The sequence below is a fragment of the Sturnira hondurensis genome, unplaced genomic scaffold (genome assembly GCF_014824575.4).
Source record: "Sturnira hondurensis isolate 20B ecotype Veracruz unplaced genomic scaffold, ASM1482457v3 Scaffold0001120, whole genome shotgun sequence".
Taxonomy (NCBI): Eukaryota; Metazoa; Chordata; class Mammalia; order Chiroptera; family Phyllostomidae; genus Sturnira; species Sturnira hondurensis.
In genome coordinates, this window is record NW_028073751.1 from 2,503,485 (window position 1) to 2,520,250 (window position 16,766).

General features: G+C 54.1%; 1 protein-coding gene across 1 annotated transcript; it reads left to right on the forward strand.

Moving 5' to 3' along the window:
• The first annotated feature begins 14,329 nt into the window (after positions 1 to 14,329).
• Positions 14,330 to 14,854, forward strand: LOC118997815 (40S ribosomal protein S13-like). Its single transcript, XM_037061676.1, has one exon. The coding sequence runs from the start codon at positions 14,360 to 14,362 to the stop codon at positions 14,813 to 14,815; it is 456 nt and encodes a 151-aa protein (XP_036917571.1). The 5' UTR covers positions 14,330 to 14,359; the 3' UTR covers positions 14,816 to 14,854.
• Positions 14,855 to 16,766: the final 1,912 nt, after the last annotated feature.

The following is a 16,766-nucleotide window of genomic DNA, read 5'->3' on the forward strand; positions in this document are numbered from 1 at the left end:
CAGGCAGGCCCTCAGTCCACTGAGCTCAGGTATAAATTTTGGTGAGGGGTGCTGAGTTTCTTAATGGTTACTCCTCTGACACTGTCCATGGGTTGCTTTTCCTGCCTCAATTTTTCTAAGCATATTTATTTTTAGAGGAGAAGGGAAGGAGAAAGGGGAAAGAGGGAAACATCAATGTGTGGTTGCCTCTTGAACGCCCCCTACTGGGGCTCCAGCCCTCAATCCAGGCATGTGCCTTCACTGAGAATCAAACTGGCAACCCTTTAGTTCACAGGCCGGTCCTCAACCCACTGAACCACCACACCAGCCAGGGCAAATGGGTTGAATTGTCTGTGCCCATTGATGGAGAATATCTGAAGTGCGTTTGCTTGGAGTGGATGCTAGTGCCTGAGTGGCCAGCAGAGGGCAGTGGTGACCCACAACTGTAATAACCATGAGGTGGGTGGTCAGTAAATCTGCTTGGATAGAACCTGAGAGGGGCTTTTGTTGGGGTGTGGAGGCCTGTTTGGGCTTGGCTCTGTTTACAGTTTATCCAGAACCGGATGGACCAGTGGCTAGTTCAGTGAGGCTCCATCATAACCTTACTCACAGGTGGGAAACATTAATATTCCAGCCCAAGGCCTGCCATAAATGTCAAGCCACCAGTTCCCCCTTCCGCCAGTTAGTATAGCAGCCATAGTCCTTGTGTGGACAGGTCAGTAGGGTCCAAGCCAGGGCCTTTGCCCACTTTGCCATGGGGGCAAAGATTTCTTCATCGTTTTATGTGAACAAGGGGATCTCATATTTCTGGCAGTTCTCTGCCTGGTACCCACTGCTGCATTTCCCCCAGAAGCAGGCAGTCCCTGTGACCCCAGCCATCTAGCCCAATTTCATTTGCCTGCCCACCTACTCTGGGAAACATGGCTTCTCATACCATGAGGGATGGAGGCCTGGGGGCTATTGATAAAGCCTGGGAGATGTTCTTCTCTTATCCTTCTCAATCTGTCTTATGATTTGGGGTCTCAGGCCCCTCAGTCTTCTGCCCCAACAGCTGTGAGCCTCCAGAGCCACTAATACTAAGCCAGTTGCCTCTTCTTGGGGAATTCTTTGAAATTCCAGCTTTCTCCATCTGGGTATGCAAATAGCTCCAGATCTGTTGAGTTCACCAAGTGGCTGTACCCCAGCCAGGGCTGTGAGAACTAACCCCGACTACCCCCAGATGGAGAAAGCTGCTTTGGGGCTGTTGGTGCCTGGAACCCAGGCTTTCCCTGCTGAGAGACTAAGAGATGAGGGGGAGAGGGGTTCTAGGGAGTCCCCAGGTCCTGCTCTAGTTCCTAATTTTGTGAGAGATTTTAATATCCAAGGGGTGAGTTGGGAAACTTCTTGGGGGCCCTTTCTGTAGCATGAAGCTCTGGACCTAAGAAAGTCTCTGGAATAAGGAGGGCAGCTTTGAGTCTAGCCTGGCTAGAGGAGTAGGGGCTCCTTGTGGGGAAAGCTGGCTCATACCATGCCAGACGCAGGCAGTAGTAGAGCTGGGCTTAGGCAGCCCAGAGTAGGGCCAGCAGCCTGGCCCCCAGAATGCCTTGCTTTCCTCCAGGCCTCCCCCTGGGGCTGGTTATCTGGCTGCAGCAGGAGGAATGTGTGCTCTGAGTGGGGAAGGGGGGGTCAGGGTCAGGGCGGAAACCTGGGAATGTGGACTCCTGCCTGCCCCTGTCCCTGTTGGAGGGAGGGAGCCGTGGAGAATGTGGCTGACAGGCCTCAGGCGTGGGAGAGTGTAGGACTCTGTGTATGTGTGTGTGTGTGTGTGTTTGCAGGAGGGGGCTGCCCATGTGTGCAGGAACTTGTGAGAGTGTGAGAATTGTGAGCATGAACATTCCTTAGTGTTTATGCATATGGGTGTGAGTCTAAGCTATAGCCTTTGAGGAAAAAAGTCAAGTCTGAGTTTGAATCATGGGCCCATGACTTTTCAGTTGTATATTCTTGGGCAGCCAATTTATTTTTCCTTTACTTGGTTTTCTCCTGTAGGACATGCCACCCTCCCTTCTTAGCCCATAGGTAATGCTTAATGGAAAATGTCCTTATCAAATTTGAGGGTTGTGGCTATGGGATGCTTACCAGTTCAAGGAGATAGTCATGGACAGTGGGACGTCTTTCCTGGGTTCCTCTACAAGCCAGAGATTTGCTTCTCTTGGAGGAGGACCAGCTCCTGGGATAACCAGGGACTCCGCAGGTTGTCCAGGCCCCTTTGGGAACTACTTGGCAAGGCTTGGAAGTGTATCCACAAACAGAATGGGTAGGCATTTGGATGAATATGCCTAGCCAGCCTGCATGTCCTTGCCCAGGTTCTGTATGTCCATCTGCTTGTCAGGGAAGGAGGCAAAAGGGGAGTCCAGCTACCCCGTCTGGTAAGTAAAGGCCTAGAGCTGGTGGTAGGAAGAGTGGCCTCCAGCTGTGGGCCACTCTCTGGGGGGGGGGTAATGTGAAGGGAGGCCAGAGGTCCCCCACTTGTCTCCCAGGTCTACCTGAGGATGAAGATAAGGGATGAGCCATGAGTGATTTGTAGCAGTGCCCACAGCCCAGTATGCTTGCTCCCCATAGCATAGGCCACAGGCCACCTAGTGGTCCTCTACTTACCGAAGAGTGCCTCTGTGTATGCATGTGTGCGCGGTGGGGGGTATTGGAGTCTTGGATCAGCAGGCAGGATTTGGGACCTGGGAACACAGTCTGGGGAATTAGCCAAGGTCACACAGCCTGGCAAAACTAGGGAATGTTGGAAGTCTTCCCAGGTGAAACCTTCAGGGGGAGCTCCTGGCTGCTCGGGATTCCTGGAAACCCCTGAGAGGACCCAGGCCTTCACTGGGGGAAGAAAGGGCTACAGCCCAGCTAGCCCTACACTGGAACCACAGGAGTGGCCTGAAAGGATATGCTGAAGGAATGACAGTCTGGCCCTGCTCCCTTGGGAATGGGGTGGGAGGCAGTGGCTGAGATCAGGAACTAGTCCTGTTTTCTGCTTTGGATTTGACCTAGGGAAGGCTTAGGCTTTAGAACTGATGCCTCAGTTTATGTGTGGGGAAATAGTGGAATAGAGAGGGACTGAATAGGGATGGTCCTGAAGGAGTTTACATGGGAGGCTCTGGGACCCTGTGTGACTGGACCACTGTTGGGTAGAAGGTGCTTTGTATTCTACAACTTTCTGAGAGTGGCAGGAAATAGGGTCACTAGCTATGCACCTGGTGAGAGAGATTGGGGGAAACTCACAGTTTCCCCACCAGAGTCCCAGAGTGTGTATGTGTGGCCGTTATGGCTGTTGACTAGGGGAAGTGATAGTGCATGGCCACTATGTGGGTGAGTGTGGCAGTGTGAGTTCTGTTTGTGATACTTGGGTTTCCAAGGTGTTTGTAATGGTAGATTATTATGATATATATATATAATAACAGTAATAATATTGATATGACTTACTAATATATAGTCATTAATAATCCCAAGATCCTCTGTTTTGAGCACTCACTAGGTACCTGGCTCTGTGAGTTAATGCGGGTTTGTCTGTGCCACATTATATTCGTGTTGGGGGATGTGACAGCTGCGTCTGTGTTTTAGTTGCTGGGGTACAACTTGAATTGTGTCTCTCTTGTATACTTGGGCTCTTGATCTCATTGTGTTGCCAACATGGGGCACAATTGTCTTGTTGCAGAATGTGATACCCATTTGACAATGTTCTTTGAGATGGTGGTGATGATGTATAATTTGGCTGTGTGATTTTTTTGCTTTGTTGTGACTTTCTTGTGACCTCCCTACTGTTGTGTGGTTGAGACCAGCTAGTGGAATGTATGACTCATTTTGTGTCCTGGTGATGTGGTGTCTAGCATAGGGTCATCCATTGTGGTATGAGGCCCTGTTGTAGTGAAATTAACTGGTTGTGTGATGGTGTGACCAACTGTATCATTGTGTGTGTGTGACCCTATGAAATGTATCCATGTGAACCATTTGTTTGATCCGCTGTGTCCCACCATTGTGGCGTGGTGGTTGTGGCATGGTGTAACCTGTGGTGAGTGTGCCTCCTTTGTGGTGGTGGTGGTGGTCCACAGTAGTGTTTCCCTGTACAGATTGGGTGTCCATGTGACCCCTCTTGCTGCTGTTCCCCTTTGCGGGTCTGTGTGTTGTTTGACCTCAGCCCCCAACCGCCCCTCCCCCACACCATCCGCCTGAGCCGTGCAGCAATCGATCGCCATTGATTGTCCCTGACGAGCTGCTCCACTTTCCAGCCAATGTCAGGAGGGGGGATCTCTGCCGCCCTGGCGGTGTCATTTCCACACACTCCCTGGGCTGCTGCCAGCGCGGGTGCCGCCAAGAGCCGGCCTGGATCGGCCAGGGCATGGACTGGAGCACCAACACCGTGCCAGGATGCCCCCCCTCCCCCAACTCCTACAGCCTGCCCGGCACCCAGGCCCCTCCTTCTCTAGGTGGGTGTTTGTTGACACCACACCAGTTTGAGCTGAACCCTGGGAGCCCAGGGAGCAGGAGGGGCGTAAGAGAAGGTGCTGGGTCATCAACACTAGTGTGTCCAGAACAGATGCTAATGATTTTCTGGGAGGCCCGGTTATCTCTGGCCTCAGCCTGCAGTGTGTGGGCCTGGGTAGCACAGACACTTCCCCACCCTCCCCCTCACCACCTTGAGCAGCCCCGCCCATGACCACCTGGCCCCAGAGGACAGTACAAGTCATAGGCTGCCTAGGGTAGTCCCACACAACCATACAGTTGGTCACACGATTACTCAACCAGTTCATCCCACCACCCTGGCTGCGTGGGGATGTTTGCTCTCTCTCTGCCCAGGATGCTACTGTATCCTCTTTTAAACCCCTTCCCAAAGCTGCAGCTACCAAGCACCTACTCACATACAGGCGAGCAGAAGAAACTGAGGCTCAGAAAGGTGTGGCCCAAGGTCACAAGATCCTTTGCCTGCTCTGCTGAGTGGGTCACTCTCATTTTAGAGCCACCCAGTCAGACTGGTAGCCCTGAATGGTCTCCCATTGCCCAGGGGCCAGAGTCAGTTTCCAGGCTCCCCAGTGGAAGTGCTGACGTGGCTCTGGGCAGCTGTCTGGTGCCGGGAAGCAGGGCAGATGTCACAGTGCCCAGGGGAGGTGGCTCCATGGAGAGGGTGGGCAGGGCCTCTTGCCTGGGTAGACACACCTCCTCCCCCTAGGCCTGGCTGGCTGTCTAGGGCTGGGACACAGCCATGGGCCAGGCTGACCTGCCTCCAAATCTAGCTCCAGCCTTTCTGTGTGGCTGCTGGCAAGTGTTGCAACCTCTCTGAGCTTCTTTCTCCCCAATAAGGAGAATGACAGCACCTGCTTTGGATGGGTGTTCGCTTCAAATGAAAGCAAAGGTGTGCAAAGCCCTCAGTCCTGTTCTGGGCACTCTGTTCCTGGTCAATAAATGCCAGCTATTACTGCTGCTGTTTTTGCAGGTGGGAGTTCAGTAAAACTGGGTCCCAGGGTACCAGCTGGTTTCAGGGGTCATTCCAGCCAGCCTCCTGCCTTGCTGCTGCTGTCCCTCTGCATTTCTCATGCCTGTCTAGCTTTGTTCCTTCTCATTGAAGTGTCAGTCCCCCTCAGCTCTGCCTGTTGCCAAGCTGCCCCCACTCCCTCTTATCGGTGTGGTTCCCTCCTATCTGGCCAACACATTGGGTCCCTCAAGCAGCACAGCCCCCTGGGAATAGCAATCGATGGGGCGGAACAGCCTCCCTGACAGATGGACCCACGGAGGCTGGGCTGCTTCAGCAGAGCTCCCTAGGAAACCAGAGACAGGAGCCGAGCCACCATGGCTGCCTCCTAAATAGAAATAGGAGGTGGTAGGGAAATGAGGAGGAGGAGGAGGAGGAGGAGGCCAGAACTTCCAACCAGCCACAAGCTGGGACAGCCCTCTGGGACTTGATCTGGAGGGGCAGGGCAGCCCCTAGGGGAGAACCCTCTTGGGAAGAGTGCTCTGTAGAGCTTGCCTGGTAAGTGGGATATGCCCGAGTCCTCCTCCACGGCAGGTGAAGTGTTTTGACAGCCCTTCCCTCCCACCCCCCACCCCCCTGCTTCGTGGGCACACTTTTTCTAACAAGCTCAGAGGCTGATGGGTAGGTAGGTAAGCAGGCAGGCTGCATACCTCATTCCTCAGGCCACAAGGGGCCTTTGAAGCCAGAGTGGTAAAAGGACCCTCTCTGCCTGTGGGGGTAAGAAATGATGAGCCTTGGCCCTTGCGTATGTGTGTGGAATACCTCCTGCCTCCTACTCAGATTAGTCAGGGAAGTTATTCCCAAGGGTTTTCAATCTCAGCACTATTGACATTTGGGGTTATTTAATTCTTTGTCCTGTGCATTGTAGAATGTTTAGCAGCATCCTTGGTCTCTACCCATTAGATGCTAGTAGCAACAGTTGTGGCAACCAAAAATGTTTCCAGACATGGCCCAGTGTCTCCTGAGAGGCAAAATCAGCCATAGTTGGAAACCACGGGTCTTCCTTGAGGACCAGCCCCCTGGGTTGGAGGGGTAGCCAGGGAATGCCAAGAAGTCTTCACAGCAGCCCTGTCCCCAGCTATCTCAGGCCCAGGAGGATGGGAGGTGCCCTTTCCCCTCAGCCCCCATGGCCTCAACTGCCAGGTTGGAGGGAACCCTGCTTGCTTGTGATGGCAGGAGTCTTGGTGTCACTGCTCAGCTGCGCCAGGCTTGGTGCCAACAGCTCGCTGCTGGACTACACAGCATGGGGGTGGGGGAGCTGGTGTGGCTGTGGGGGGTACTCAGGCTGCCTGGATGGCCTTCTGTCCAGCCAGCTTGGGGTGGCAGGAACCAGTACGGATGATCAGCCTCCTCACTTCCCTTGGTGCCCTGGCAATGTCTGCTGCCCCCCCTCTGTGCTGGTGTTGGGCTGGGGGTAGGGCTGGCAGGCCTCAGAGCCAGTGGGGGCTACTGCCCAAAGTAGGAGAAGGATTGTGGACACAAGTCCAGCAGGCTCAGCCAGCTGACAGCTGGGCTACCTGAGTGCCAAGCTGTCCCCTCCAAGAAGGGGAGGGAGAAAGGCACTGTGGGCTGACTAAACGGTGCCCGAGCCCCCATCCCACAAGCCCTTGAGCCAGACTCCCTCCGGAGTCATCTTCTCCCTGCCCTAGCAGGCAGGCAGGCAGGCAGGCAGGCACTGAGGTGAGGGAGTTTTCCTGTGTTCAGTCTCACTGCTGGAAAGTCCTAATTATGTATAACCTCCTTCCATTCCTCATATAATATCCACCCTACCCTGGCCTGCGTGCTCTGGCCCCTGAAGAGTCAGGGCCCAGCATTTCAGGTTCTGTGGACAGGGTGAGCCCTTATTCTGGGGGAAGAGAATCCTCATCCACGGGGGAGGTTCAGTCAGAATACAGGTCAGTGGGCCCTGGCTGGTGTAGCTCAGTGGATTGAGCGCCGGCCTGTGAACCACACGATCGCGGTTCGATTCCCAGTTAGGGCACATGCCTGGGTTGCAGGCCAGTTCCCACCAGGGGACTCACGAGAGGCAACCATACATTGATATTTCTCTCCTTCCCTTCCCCTCTATATTTTAATAAATAAAATATTTTAAAAAATAAAAAAAATACAGGTCAGTGGCTTGCACTGTGGGTAAAGGGATGAGTGCCTAAGTGGGCAAAGCTGAGGAAGGAGAGGGACATTGGTGTCAGTTGATAGACTAAGGCCTACAGAGAGCAGGATTACCCCAAAACAATGAACCCAGCACCAGCCTACGGGGTCCCTGGTGGGGAGGAAAGAAGTGTGCGGGAGGTGGGCAGCGACTTTGTAACCTGCGATGGGTCAGGTTGGCTGAGGTGGCAGCTTGGGGCTGGAGTTTAAAAGAGCACCTTGGCCTGGCCAGGATTGGGTTCGGGTCACCCACAAAGTAGCACGGCTGCCACCATCCAGCTCGAGTTTCTTGCCTTTGCTGATGATTTGATGGAGGAGGGGGCTAGTCAAGCCGGCTGGCCTAAGAAGAGGCCCAGGCACTGCCACTGCGGTCCACTGACCAGGCTCTGGCCTGACTCCCCTCTTCAGACCCACTCCCATGGGGCAGATTGCCTGCTGCTCCTGATCCCCTCTCTGTTCTTTAGTAAACATTTATTTAACATCAACTAGGCCCTGGCTGGTGTGGCTCAGTGGATTGAGTGTGGGCCTGCAAACCAAAGAGTTGCAGATTCGATTCCCAGTCAGGGCACATGCCTGGATTGCAGGCCAGGTCCCCAGAAGGGGTCACGTGAGAAGCAACTACACATTGATGTTTCTCTCCCTCTCTCCCCCTAAAAATAAATATGTAAAATCTTTAAAAATAAAAAACAACAACCTGGCTGGTGTAGCTCAGTGGATTGAGTGCGAGCCTGCGAACCACATGATCCCGTGGTTCGATTCCCAGTCAGGGCACATGCCTGGGTTGCAGGCCAGTTCCCAGCAGGGGATACATGAGAGGCAACCATACATTGATATTTCTCTCCCTCTCTCCTTCCCTTCCCCTCTAAAGACAAATAAATAAAATCTTAAAAAAAAACAACCCACTAACTGGGTATCAGGCCTTAACCAAGAATGGAGATGAGTAAGACCTTAACCTTGTCCTAGGAGTTCAGGTCCCAGGACTGCACAGAATTGGAGAACGATCAGTATTTAGCAGAGCCCTCCATGTTTCACTGATATCCTAGCCTCACCCTGAAAGCCCTAGGCATAGGGAAGGCAAGGAGCAGAACAATCCCTACAGCTACAGACTAGGAAGGTTAGACCTTAGATAATATGCCTGCCACCAGAGAAATGAAGAGGGGAGAATGTTCTCCGAAAAGTTAGTGATCATCCTGGAAAACGGGCCTCCCACCCCCAGGGGTGTTCACTCCCCTAAGTGTTCCCTGGAGAAAGGGACCAAACAGAATGATCTTCCCCGTTCCCCAAGGCAAAGCCCTCAGACACAAATTTGAAAGGGCATTCTGGTCCTTCTGTGTCCAAGTAGGGTGCCCACTTCCCCAGGGTGACCCAAGGATTAGGGAAAGGTGTCATGGGAAATGAAAGGGGGTTCCCTCGTTAGTTTTTCAGGGGAAGTATGTAGTTCTTGCCCTGTGCCACCCCATTGTGCTGTTGGAAAGGGGAACAAGCCACACTAAGAAGTTCTGCCTGGGCCTAGTCCCCTCTCCCCCACTCTCCCATGCTAGAGCCTCTCTTGGGCCTGGCAGGCAGGGCTCCTCCCCACTTTCCCTCCACAGCCGTGGACCTATGGTGGGAGGAGGTGACCCTGGAAGCCCAGCCAGCTCAGGGCCCCAATCTCTTAACTGGAACAGTGGCCAGTCCTCCTGACAGAGCTCACATATATCTTAAAAAGCGTCTTGTATATATCTTAATGATCTTTCAACGGCCCCTGATTGAAGCATGCCCAATTTAGCCATGCCGTAAGTAACTTTTTATATTTCCTCAGGGAATCATTTCACTTATGAATCTTTCTGAATCTGCAATCTTGATTAAAAGTTGATTTTTTTTGGTCTCTGTCTCCTCCCTTCTGAGATTCCTCCCTAGTGAAAAGGGTGGTAGCACCACCATCAATCTTCCCTCATTAGCTCGTCTGGGACAGGAGAATTCTTCCTGGGGTCTGGGGAGCAGCCACCAAGGCTCCCCGTGGTGGCCCCTGGGGGTATGTGACCTGAGGGGGAGATGGCCTGGAGGAGGGGCTCGCAGAGGTAATGGGGCACATTGCCAGTCTCCTGCCCACATCCGCTCCCCTATCTGCCCCATATCAGCACCCCCCCCACACACACACACACATACTGGGACGATTATACAGACCATTTTGCCTTTAAGGTGTCTCTTCACCAGTAGCTTAGGAATTTGAGGAGAGAGAACCCTTCGAGGATTCTCCTTGAGAGCACAAAACTGGTTCAGACACTGACCTTGTCCTTGTACAGCTGCCACAGCCTGGGCCTGAGTAAATCACGTCTCAGAGCCTCAGTTGCCTGATTTGCAAAATGGGAATGTGATTGCTGAACAGATTACCAAGCAGGTAAAAGGTTCACTTAGCACAATGCCTCTGGAAAGGCAGCCTTTATTATTTCCCTAGGAGGCCCCAGCACCAGGAAGCAGGGCTGGAGCAGTGCTGAGGGTCCTATCCCAGTTCTGACCAGTATCTAGTTCTTAACCCATTCATTATCCAGTCCTGGTGATACTCCTTGAGGCAGAGTGGGCGAGACTGGCATAATTATCTCCCTGAGGAGAGGAGAGGTCTGATGTGGTTGGGACTTGCCTAAGGGCTGCCCCAGGAGCCCCCCCCGCCCCCCCAGACTTCCAGACCCTCTCCCCAAAGAAGCAAAGTTGGGGCTGCAGCAGGAAGGCTGGAGGGCAACTAGGGTGAGAAACCTGAACTTAGAAGTGCCTTCCCCATAGATCCCCTCCCTGGAACTGACCCCCCGCACCCCCCCTCCGCCCGGCCCGCCCCACATATCTCCCTCCTCATAGTTGGGGGAGAGACTTGCCCAGGTGCTGGGACCTCTGACTCTGACCTCTAACCTCTGACTTCTGGCCTGGGGGTGGGCTCTGTGAGGGCCAGAGTCATGACTGGGGGGGTGGGGCCCCTGGGGACCGGCAGCGGTGGCGGTGGAGGTGGCAGCTGTGGGAGTTAACGATTTACGAGGGGCCCCTTCCTGAGGCCTCCCTCCTCCCAGGCCTGGCAGGCAACCCGTGACTTCCCAGGCGGCTAGACACAGAACCAGTCCCTCCAGTTCAAAGAGCAGCTCTGCCCGGCCCACCCCCAGGCACTGTCTGAGCACCCCATTCTCAGGAATCTGAAGGGGAAGGCAAAGTAGAGGCTGGTGGGTGGGGTCCCCTGTTCCGAGGAGAGAAGCTTTGTCCCGCTTTCAGAAGTCCAGTATGAGGGGCATTTAACAGCCTCCCCTGCCTTCTCCCTTCCAGTCTGTGAGGGGAGGCTGAGTCACCCCACCCTTCCAACTTCAGCAAGCCTTCCCCGTACCACCCCACCTTAGCCTGCAGGTCTAGGGCAGGGCACTTTCCGGCCAGGCTGGCTTCTGGACGCCCAAGGCACCCCTCCCTGTGGGCCTGGTCTGGGGCCTCCAGGTTGGGGACAGCGTGTCCTCCCCCTCTCGCACACCCCATTCTTTTACCTCCAGGCCCTCCCTCTTCCTGACAGGGAGGGGCAGGGCCCTGGAGCTACAGCTCTGGCCCCCCCAGGTAGTGGGAACATGCGCTCCCACTACCACAGGAGAGGCAGCTGAACCAGCATTGGCCCTAGAAAAGTTAAGGGTACTGTCAGGGGCGAAACACACCCCTGCCAAACTGTCCTCACTGCACATCCAGGCGGAGTTCCCTGTGCCTGGCAGAGAATGGCGCCGTGTCCGGTTGTCTGTGGTCTGTGTGTAGCTGTGCCTGGGCAAGGGGAAATACAGAGTGTGTGTGTGTGTGTGTGTGTGTGTGTGTGTATGTGTGTGTGGGCTTGTTCTCCATTCCCTCCCAACCTCACTCACTCACTTGGTTCTAGAACTGGAGTCCCCCTCAGCCCTCCTTCCTTCCCTCGTTTACACAGCTTGGGTTAGGCTTAGCCCACCAAACCAAGTTCTCATACATGGGCAGGCCTTGCCCTGCTGAGAGACAGGCCTGGCTTTTCTGATTTTCCCCTCTGCTTTCACAGCTCTCTTGTCTCTTCAAAGGTCATGCGGGCAGGGGTAGGGAGATCTAAAGACCAACAGTCTGTGTGTGAAGACTGAGACCTCAAAGGCCTGGGCCTGTGTCTCTTCCCCTGCCCGTGTTTGCACCCCCTGCCCGTGTTTGCACCCCCTGCCCGTGTTTGCACCCCCACACCCGCACCAGGATTTTGGTTGAGGTCACACAGTTCAGTGTGACCCCACTGAAAACTGACCTGAGTCAGGGCTCCAAATAACCCTGCTCCCATCCTCTGTGATACAGTGGGGGGGGGGGGGGGCGGGGCGGGGCACAGGTCATGGCCCAAAAGGGGTAGACATTAGGCCAGGTTCTGGGTTGGCCATCTTTATTGGAGATCATAACTCCTACACTCCTAACTCTCTCCATGCAGCTATTTCCCAGTCATTGGATGTTTAATCAATGACCGACGTTAGCTGATAAATGGCAGTTGTGGAAAAGGCAGATCCCTCAGACAAGACATGGATTTAAAAATCCTGGTTTTGCTATTTGTAACCGTGAACAGGTGTCTGAGCCTGATGATTAAATAAGCATAGGCACACAGAGCAATTAATGTGGTGCCTGACATATAGTGAGTATTTAGGAAGATGTTGGCTACTGTTGATATCACTGGTCCCCACTTAGCACCAGGCCTCAGGCCCGGAGAGCAGATAGATTTTCCCTTACCCTCAAAGAATTTTCATGGGTGGTAGTAGTGAGGGGAGAGGGAGACAAAAGAGCAAATAAAAGCTATTTTTGTGCAGTGTGGTCACTGTGGCCATAGGAGGGAACAGATGAGGGGCCTCGAAGGCTGGCCACAGAGCACAGTTGTTTGGTGCATGCACTGCAAAAAACGCCCCCTGGCAAAGGAAGCTAGGGAGACTGAAAGACAGTTCGCTACGTGCAGCCAAAAGGGGTACCTGTATCTGCCCAAAGGGTTGGGCAATTTGTTCTAATTTGCACAAATGCTAATGGTGGTTCTGGAGATATGGGCCAAACTGAGGCTGGGAGCCAGCGGTTCCCAGTGGAGGTGACATGTTGTCGGTCTTCAGTGAGGTGAGTTCATTAAGTTCATGAGGTGAGCTTAATGAAGGCCCTTCTGGGCAAAGGGAGCATGCGGAGCCAATGGGAACTTGAAGGGAGAGTTTTAGAGTGTCTGAGGGATTCACTAGTGTTGGTGGTGGTGGTCAGCAGTGCCCAGGGAATACAAGGAGGTATAGGGTTGGTTAGGGAAGCCAGGTGAGGGGGTTGCTGGGCTGAGCCCTCTGGGCCCTTAGGAATCACTACAAGGTTGTGCAGCAGGTGAGCCCCAGGGCAGATCTGTATGTGAGTCTCACCAGGAGAGCCAATCTCAGGGGTGAAGAGAACAAGGACTTTAGTGCCAGTTCCACTTCAGTTTGCTCATCTGAAAAAATGGGGATGATGCTACTGCTGGGGCTGATGTATGGATTAAATGAGATAATACACCATAGCTGTTTAGCACAATGTTCTGTCCAGGGTATTGGCTTCATAAATGCCAGCCATGGATACTACCACCAGGGCACAGGAGAGCTGGGTGCAGGGTGCTGGAATGGCATACTCCCACCTAGAAAACAGGCCCATCTCTCCCCCCAAAGATGCTGGACACTTGTGGGAACTTGCTTCCTGAATCTAAGCTGATTGACTGAATAACAATATGAAAACTTATTCATCTTTGGAGGCAGGGAGAAAGGAGGGAAATAGTGAACCAGGGTGGCTTCACTTATGGAAGGGGACTGGGCTGGGGATGGTCTCCCCCAAGGCCAGACCTCATACCCACTCATCTCATTTATTATGGTAGAGACTCTTGTGTGGATGGTTTGCCCATGACATTTATTGTTCATGTTGCATTTTCCTTGTGGATAATTCTGCCCCTTCCCCTTCTGGTTCCTACCTGGGTTGGATAGGGGAGGAGCAGGGGCAGACTCCTAGATCCATCCTCTGAACTGGGCCAGGCGTACAACAGGACCCCTTCTCTGAGAAAGTCACCACTGGGATCACCTGACTCATCTCCACTGCAGCCTGCAGCCCCTTGGCTTTGCTCTTCTCAGTTTGGGGCAGGAGTCACCCCCAGCAAAAAAGTGGATAATTAATAGTGATTCCCTAAGGCGGAAGCTACTGTTCACCTTCAATGCCAGCATGAAGCTTCTTTCAGGTGTGCAGGCCTGATTCTGCACTGACCCTCAGCTTCAAGAGCTCCGCAGGATTGGGCTTAATTTCTCGGGTCCTAGCCCTCTGAGGCCTTGCTGCTAAACCCTTGGGGAACAGGTGCCTCCTCACAGTCTGTGCTTCAGCCTCCCCAGAAGAGGTAGATGGAGCTTTTTTTGCTCTCTGTCCTCCGCCATCATGGGTGGAATGCACGCTCCCAGGAAGGGCCTGTCCCAGTCGGCTCTACCCTACTGCCGCAGCGTCCCCACCTGGCTGNTTAATAGTGATTCCCTAAGGCGGAAGCTACTGTTCACCTTCCCCCTGGAATGCCAGCATGAAGCTTCTTTCAGGTGTGCAGGCCTGATTCTGCACTGACCCTCAGCTTCAAGAGCTCCGCAGGATTGGGCTTCATTTCTCGGGTCCTAGCCCTCTGAGGCCTTGCTGCTAACCCTTGGGGAACAGGTGCCTCCTCACAGTCTGTGCTTCAGCCTCCCCAGAAGAGGTAGATGGAGCTTTTTTTGCTCTCTGTCCTCCGCCATCATGGGTGGAATGCACGCTCCCAGGAAGGGCCTGTCCCAGTCGGCTCTACCCTACTGCCGCAGCGTCCCCACCTGGCTGAAATTGACGTCTGACGACGTGGAGGAGCAGATCTACAAACTGGCCAAGAAGGGCCTGACACCCTCACAAATCGGTGTGATCCTGAGAGACTCACATGGTGTTGCACAAGTACGTTTTGTGACAGGCAATAAAATTTTGAGAATTCTGAAGTCCAAAGGACTTGCTCCTGATCTTCCTGAGGATCTCTACCATTTAATTAAGAAAGCTGTTGCTGTTCGAAAGCATCTTGAGAGGAACAGAAAGGATAAGGATGCTAAATTCCGTCTGATTCTGATTGAGAGCCGTATTCACCGGTTGGCTCGATACTATAAGACCAAGCGAGTCCTCCCTCCCAATTGGAAATACGAGTCATCCACAGCCTCTGCCCTGGTTGCATAAAATGTCTGTATTCAAGCAATAAAATCATTGTTTAACTAGGAAAAAAAGAAGAAGAAGAGGTAGATGGAGGTGGGTCAAGTGTTTGGAGATCTTGGAGCATCTAGAACTGGGACGTTTCCTCCTTTTTCTTTATACAGTCAGTGCCAACAGGATACCTGACAGTGTGGGGTGTAGAATGATTGCCTTTAAGCAGTTCAAGGTGAAAACTGTTCCCAGAGCATGTAGCTTGCTTTCGTTCACATAGTATGTTTGTTTAGGTTGACTTTGAGGAAAGGTACTGGAGAGGAGAGGAAAGACTAAACACCTCCCCTCTGGAGCCATTCCTTGAAAATGGTTAAGGAGGACACTTCCCCAAATTTGTGAAAAGAAGGGAGGAGGTGTCCACGATGTCTGGGGAGGGGCCAATCCCTATTGCCTGGGTCTGGATGAGGTAGGGAGGCAACAAACATTCTAGGAGAGCTCTGCCCTTTACACTTCCTCCACTCCCCTACCCGCCTGGCTAGGTCACAGTCCCACAGCCAAATTTAGACGACTTGCCGGGTGGACAGGCGTCTGCTCCCCCAGAAACCCGCATGTCAAGGCCCTCCACTGTCTCCTCAGAGATAGGCAGGCTGCACAGAGGAGAGGAAGCAAGGAGGTGGGAGCTGGTTTCGCTTCTCCCATGGAGGCCAGGCCGGCCTGTGGCTGGAGGCAGCCCAGTGGCCACAGTTAACTCCCTGTTATCTGGGCCCCAGTTGATCTAGGGCTGCTACTGTTTGACTCTAGGCAGGCTTCCCCAACTGCTGTCCTCCCCCTTCCTCAGCCAGGGTCTGGGGCCTGGGAGTTCTTCAGCTGGCAGAAGGAACCCTAACCCACCCCCCTGAATTCCACAGAATTGCAGAACCTTTCCACTTTGGGATTATCTGCAGTTTAGGGTTTATAGGAGCCTGATGCTTACTCTGTGGGTCCCTGAGATGGCAAAAAAGTACTCCTGCCATATCATTAGCCCAGCCTGGGCAGATGGAGGGGGCCGCTGAGAAAGAGGATATGACGGTCGGCATAAAATCTGTACCCACTGGGCTTTTGTTATCTCTTAGAAACAGTGTCTGCTGAACACTGCTTTAAGTCAGGCACCATTTCAGGCTGGGACTTCGTGGGAGTTCGTGGGCCTCGGTCCCAGAGCGCCACAATTGAGTGCCACAGCCCCAGGACTCAGGGCTTGGGCTGGCGCCGGTGTAGGACGCAAAATGTCCTTTCTTGGATCACTCTCTTCATCTGTGAAATGGGGACAGGAATCTCCGCCCCCTTTCTCCGGGAGAACCAGAGCCCACCCAGTCCGGGAAAGCTCTCTGGGTGGCGCGCTGTTTGAGCTGCGTCCAGCTCCGAGCCCTCCGAGAGGAGGTTCGGGACCTACAACCACCTGAGCCGCGGGGCTCGGCCGAACCCTCTCAATTGGTCCTGGCAGCTCCGCGGCCAGCAGGAGAGAGGGGGCAGAGGGACGGCGGATTTCAACGTACGGTGGGTGTCCAGACGTGTTCACCCCTCACTAACTGAGGAGGTCCTCCTATTTTTTGTAAAGTTGTGCAAAAAGAGGTGAAGACGGGACGCGCCGGGGCGCTGAGCCTGGGTGGACGTCGTCAGAGCGCGGGGAGCTCCAGGCGCAGTGGCTGCGGCTCCGGCCTCAGAGCCTGCGGCGTCGAAGTGGCCAGAGCTGCGCTGGGAGGAAGGCGGAGGGAGGAGGGAGGGGAGCCGAGCGGGGCGGGGGCGGGGGGGGGGGGTGGGGGGGGAGCGGCNAGAGCCTGCGGCGTCGAAGTGGCCAGAGCTGCGCTGGGAGGAAGGCGGAGGGAGGAGGGAGGGGAGCCGAGCGGGGCGGGGGCGGGGGGGGGTGGTGAGGAGGGAGCGGTAAGTCCGGTCCGGGTTTTGCCGGCAGCCCCCGGGCAGCGTTCAGAGCTTCTGCCCGGGCGGGCGCGCG

What these genes read in the sequence shown, in the direction of transcription:
- LOC118997815 (XM_037061676.1), top strand. Translation starts at nt 14,360, where the DNA reads ATGGGTGGAATGCACGCTCCCAGGAAGGGCCTGTCCCAGTCGGCTCTA.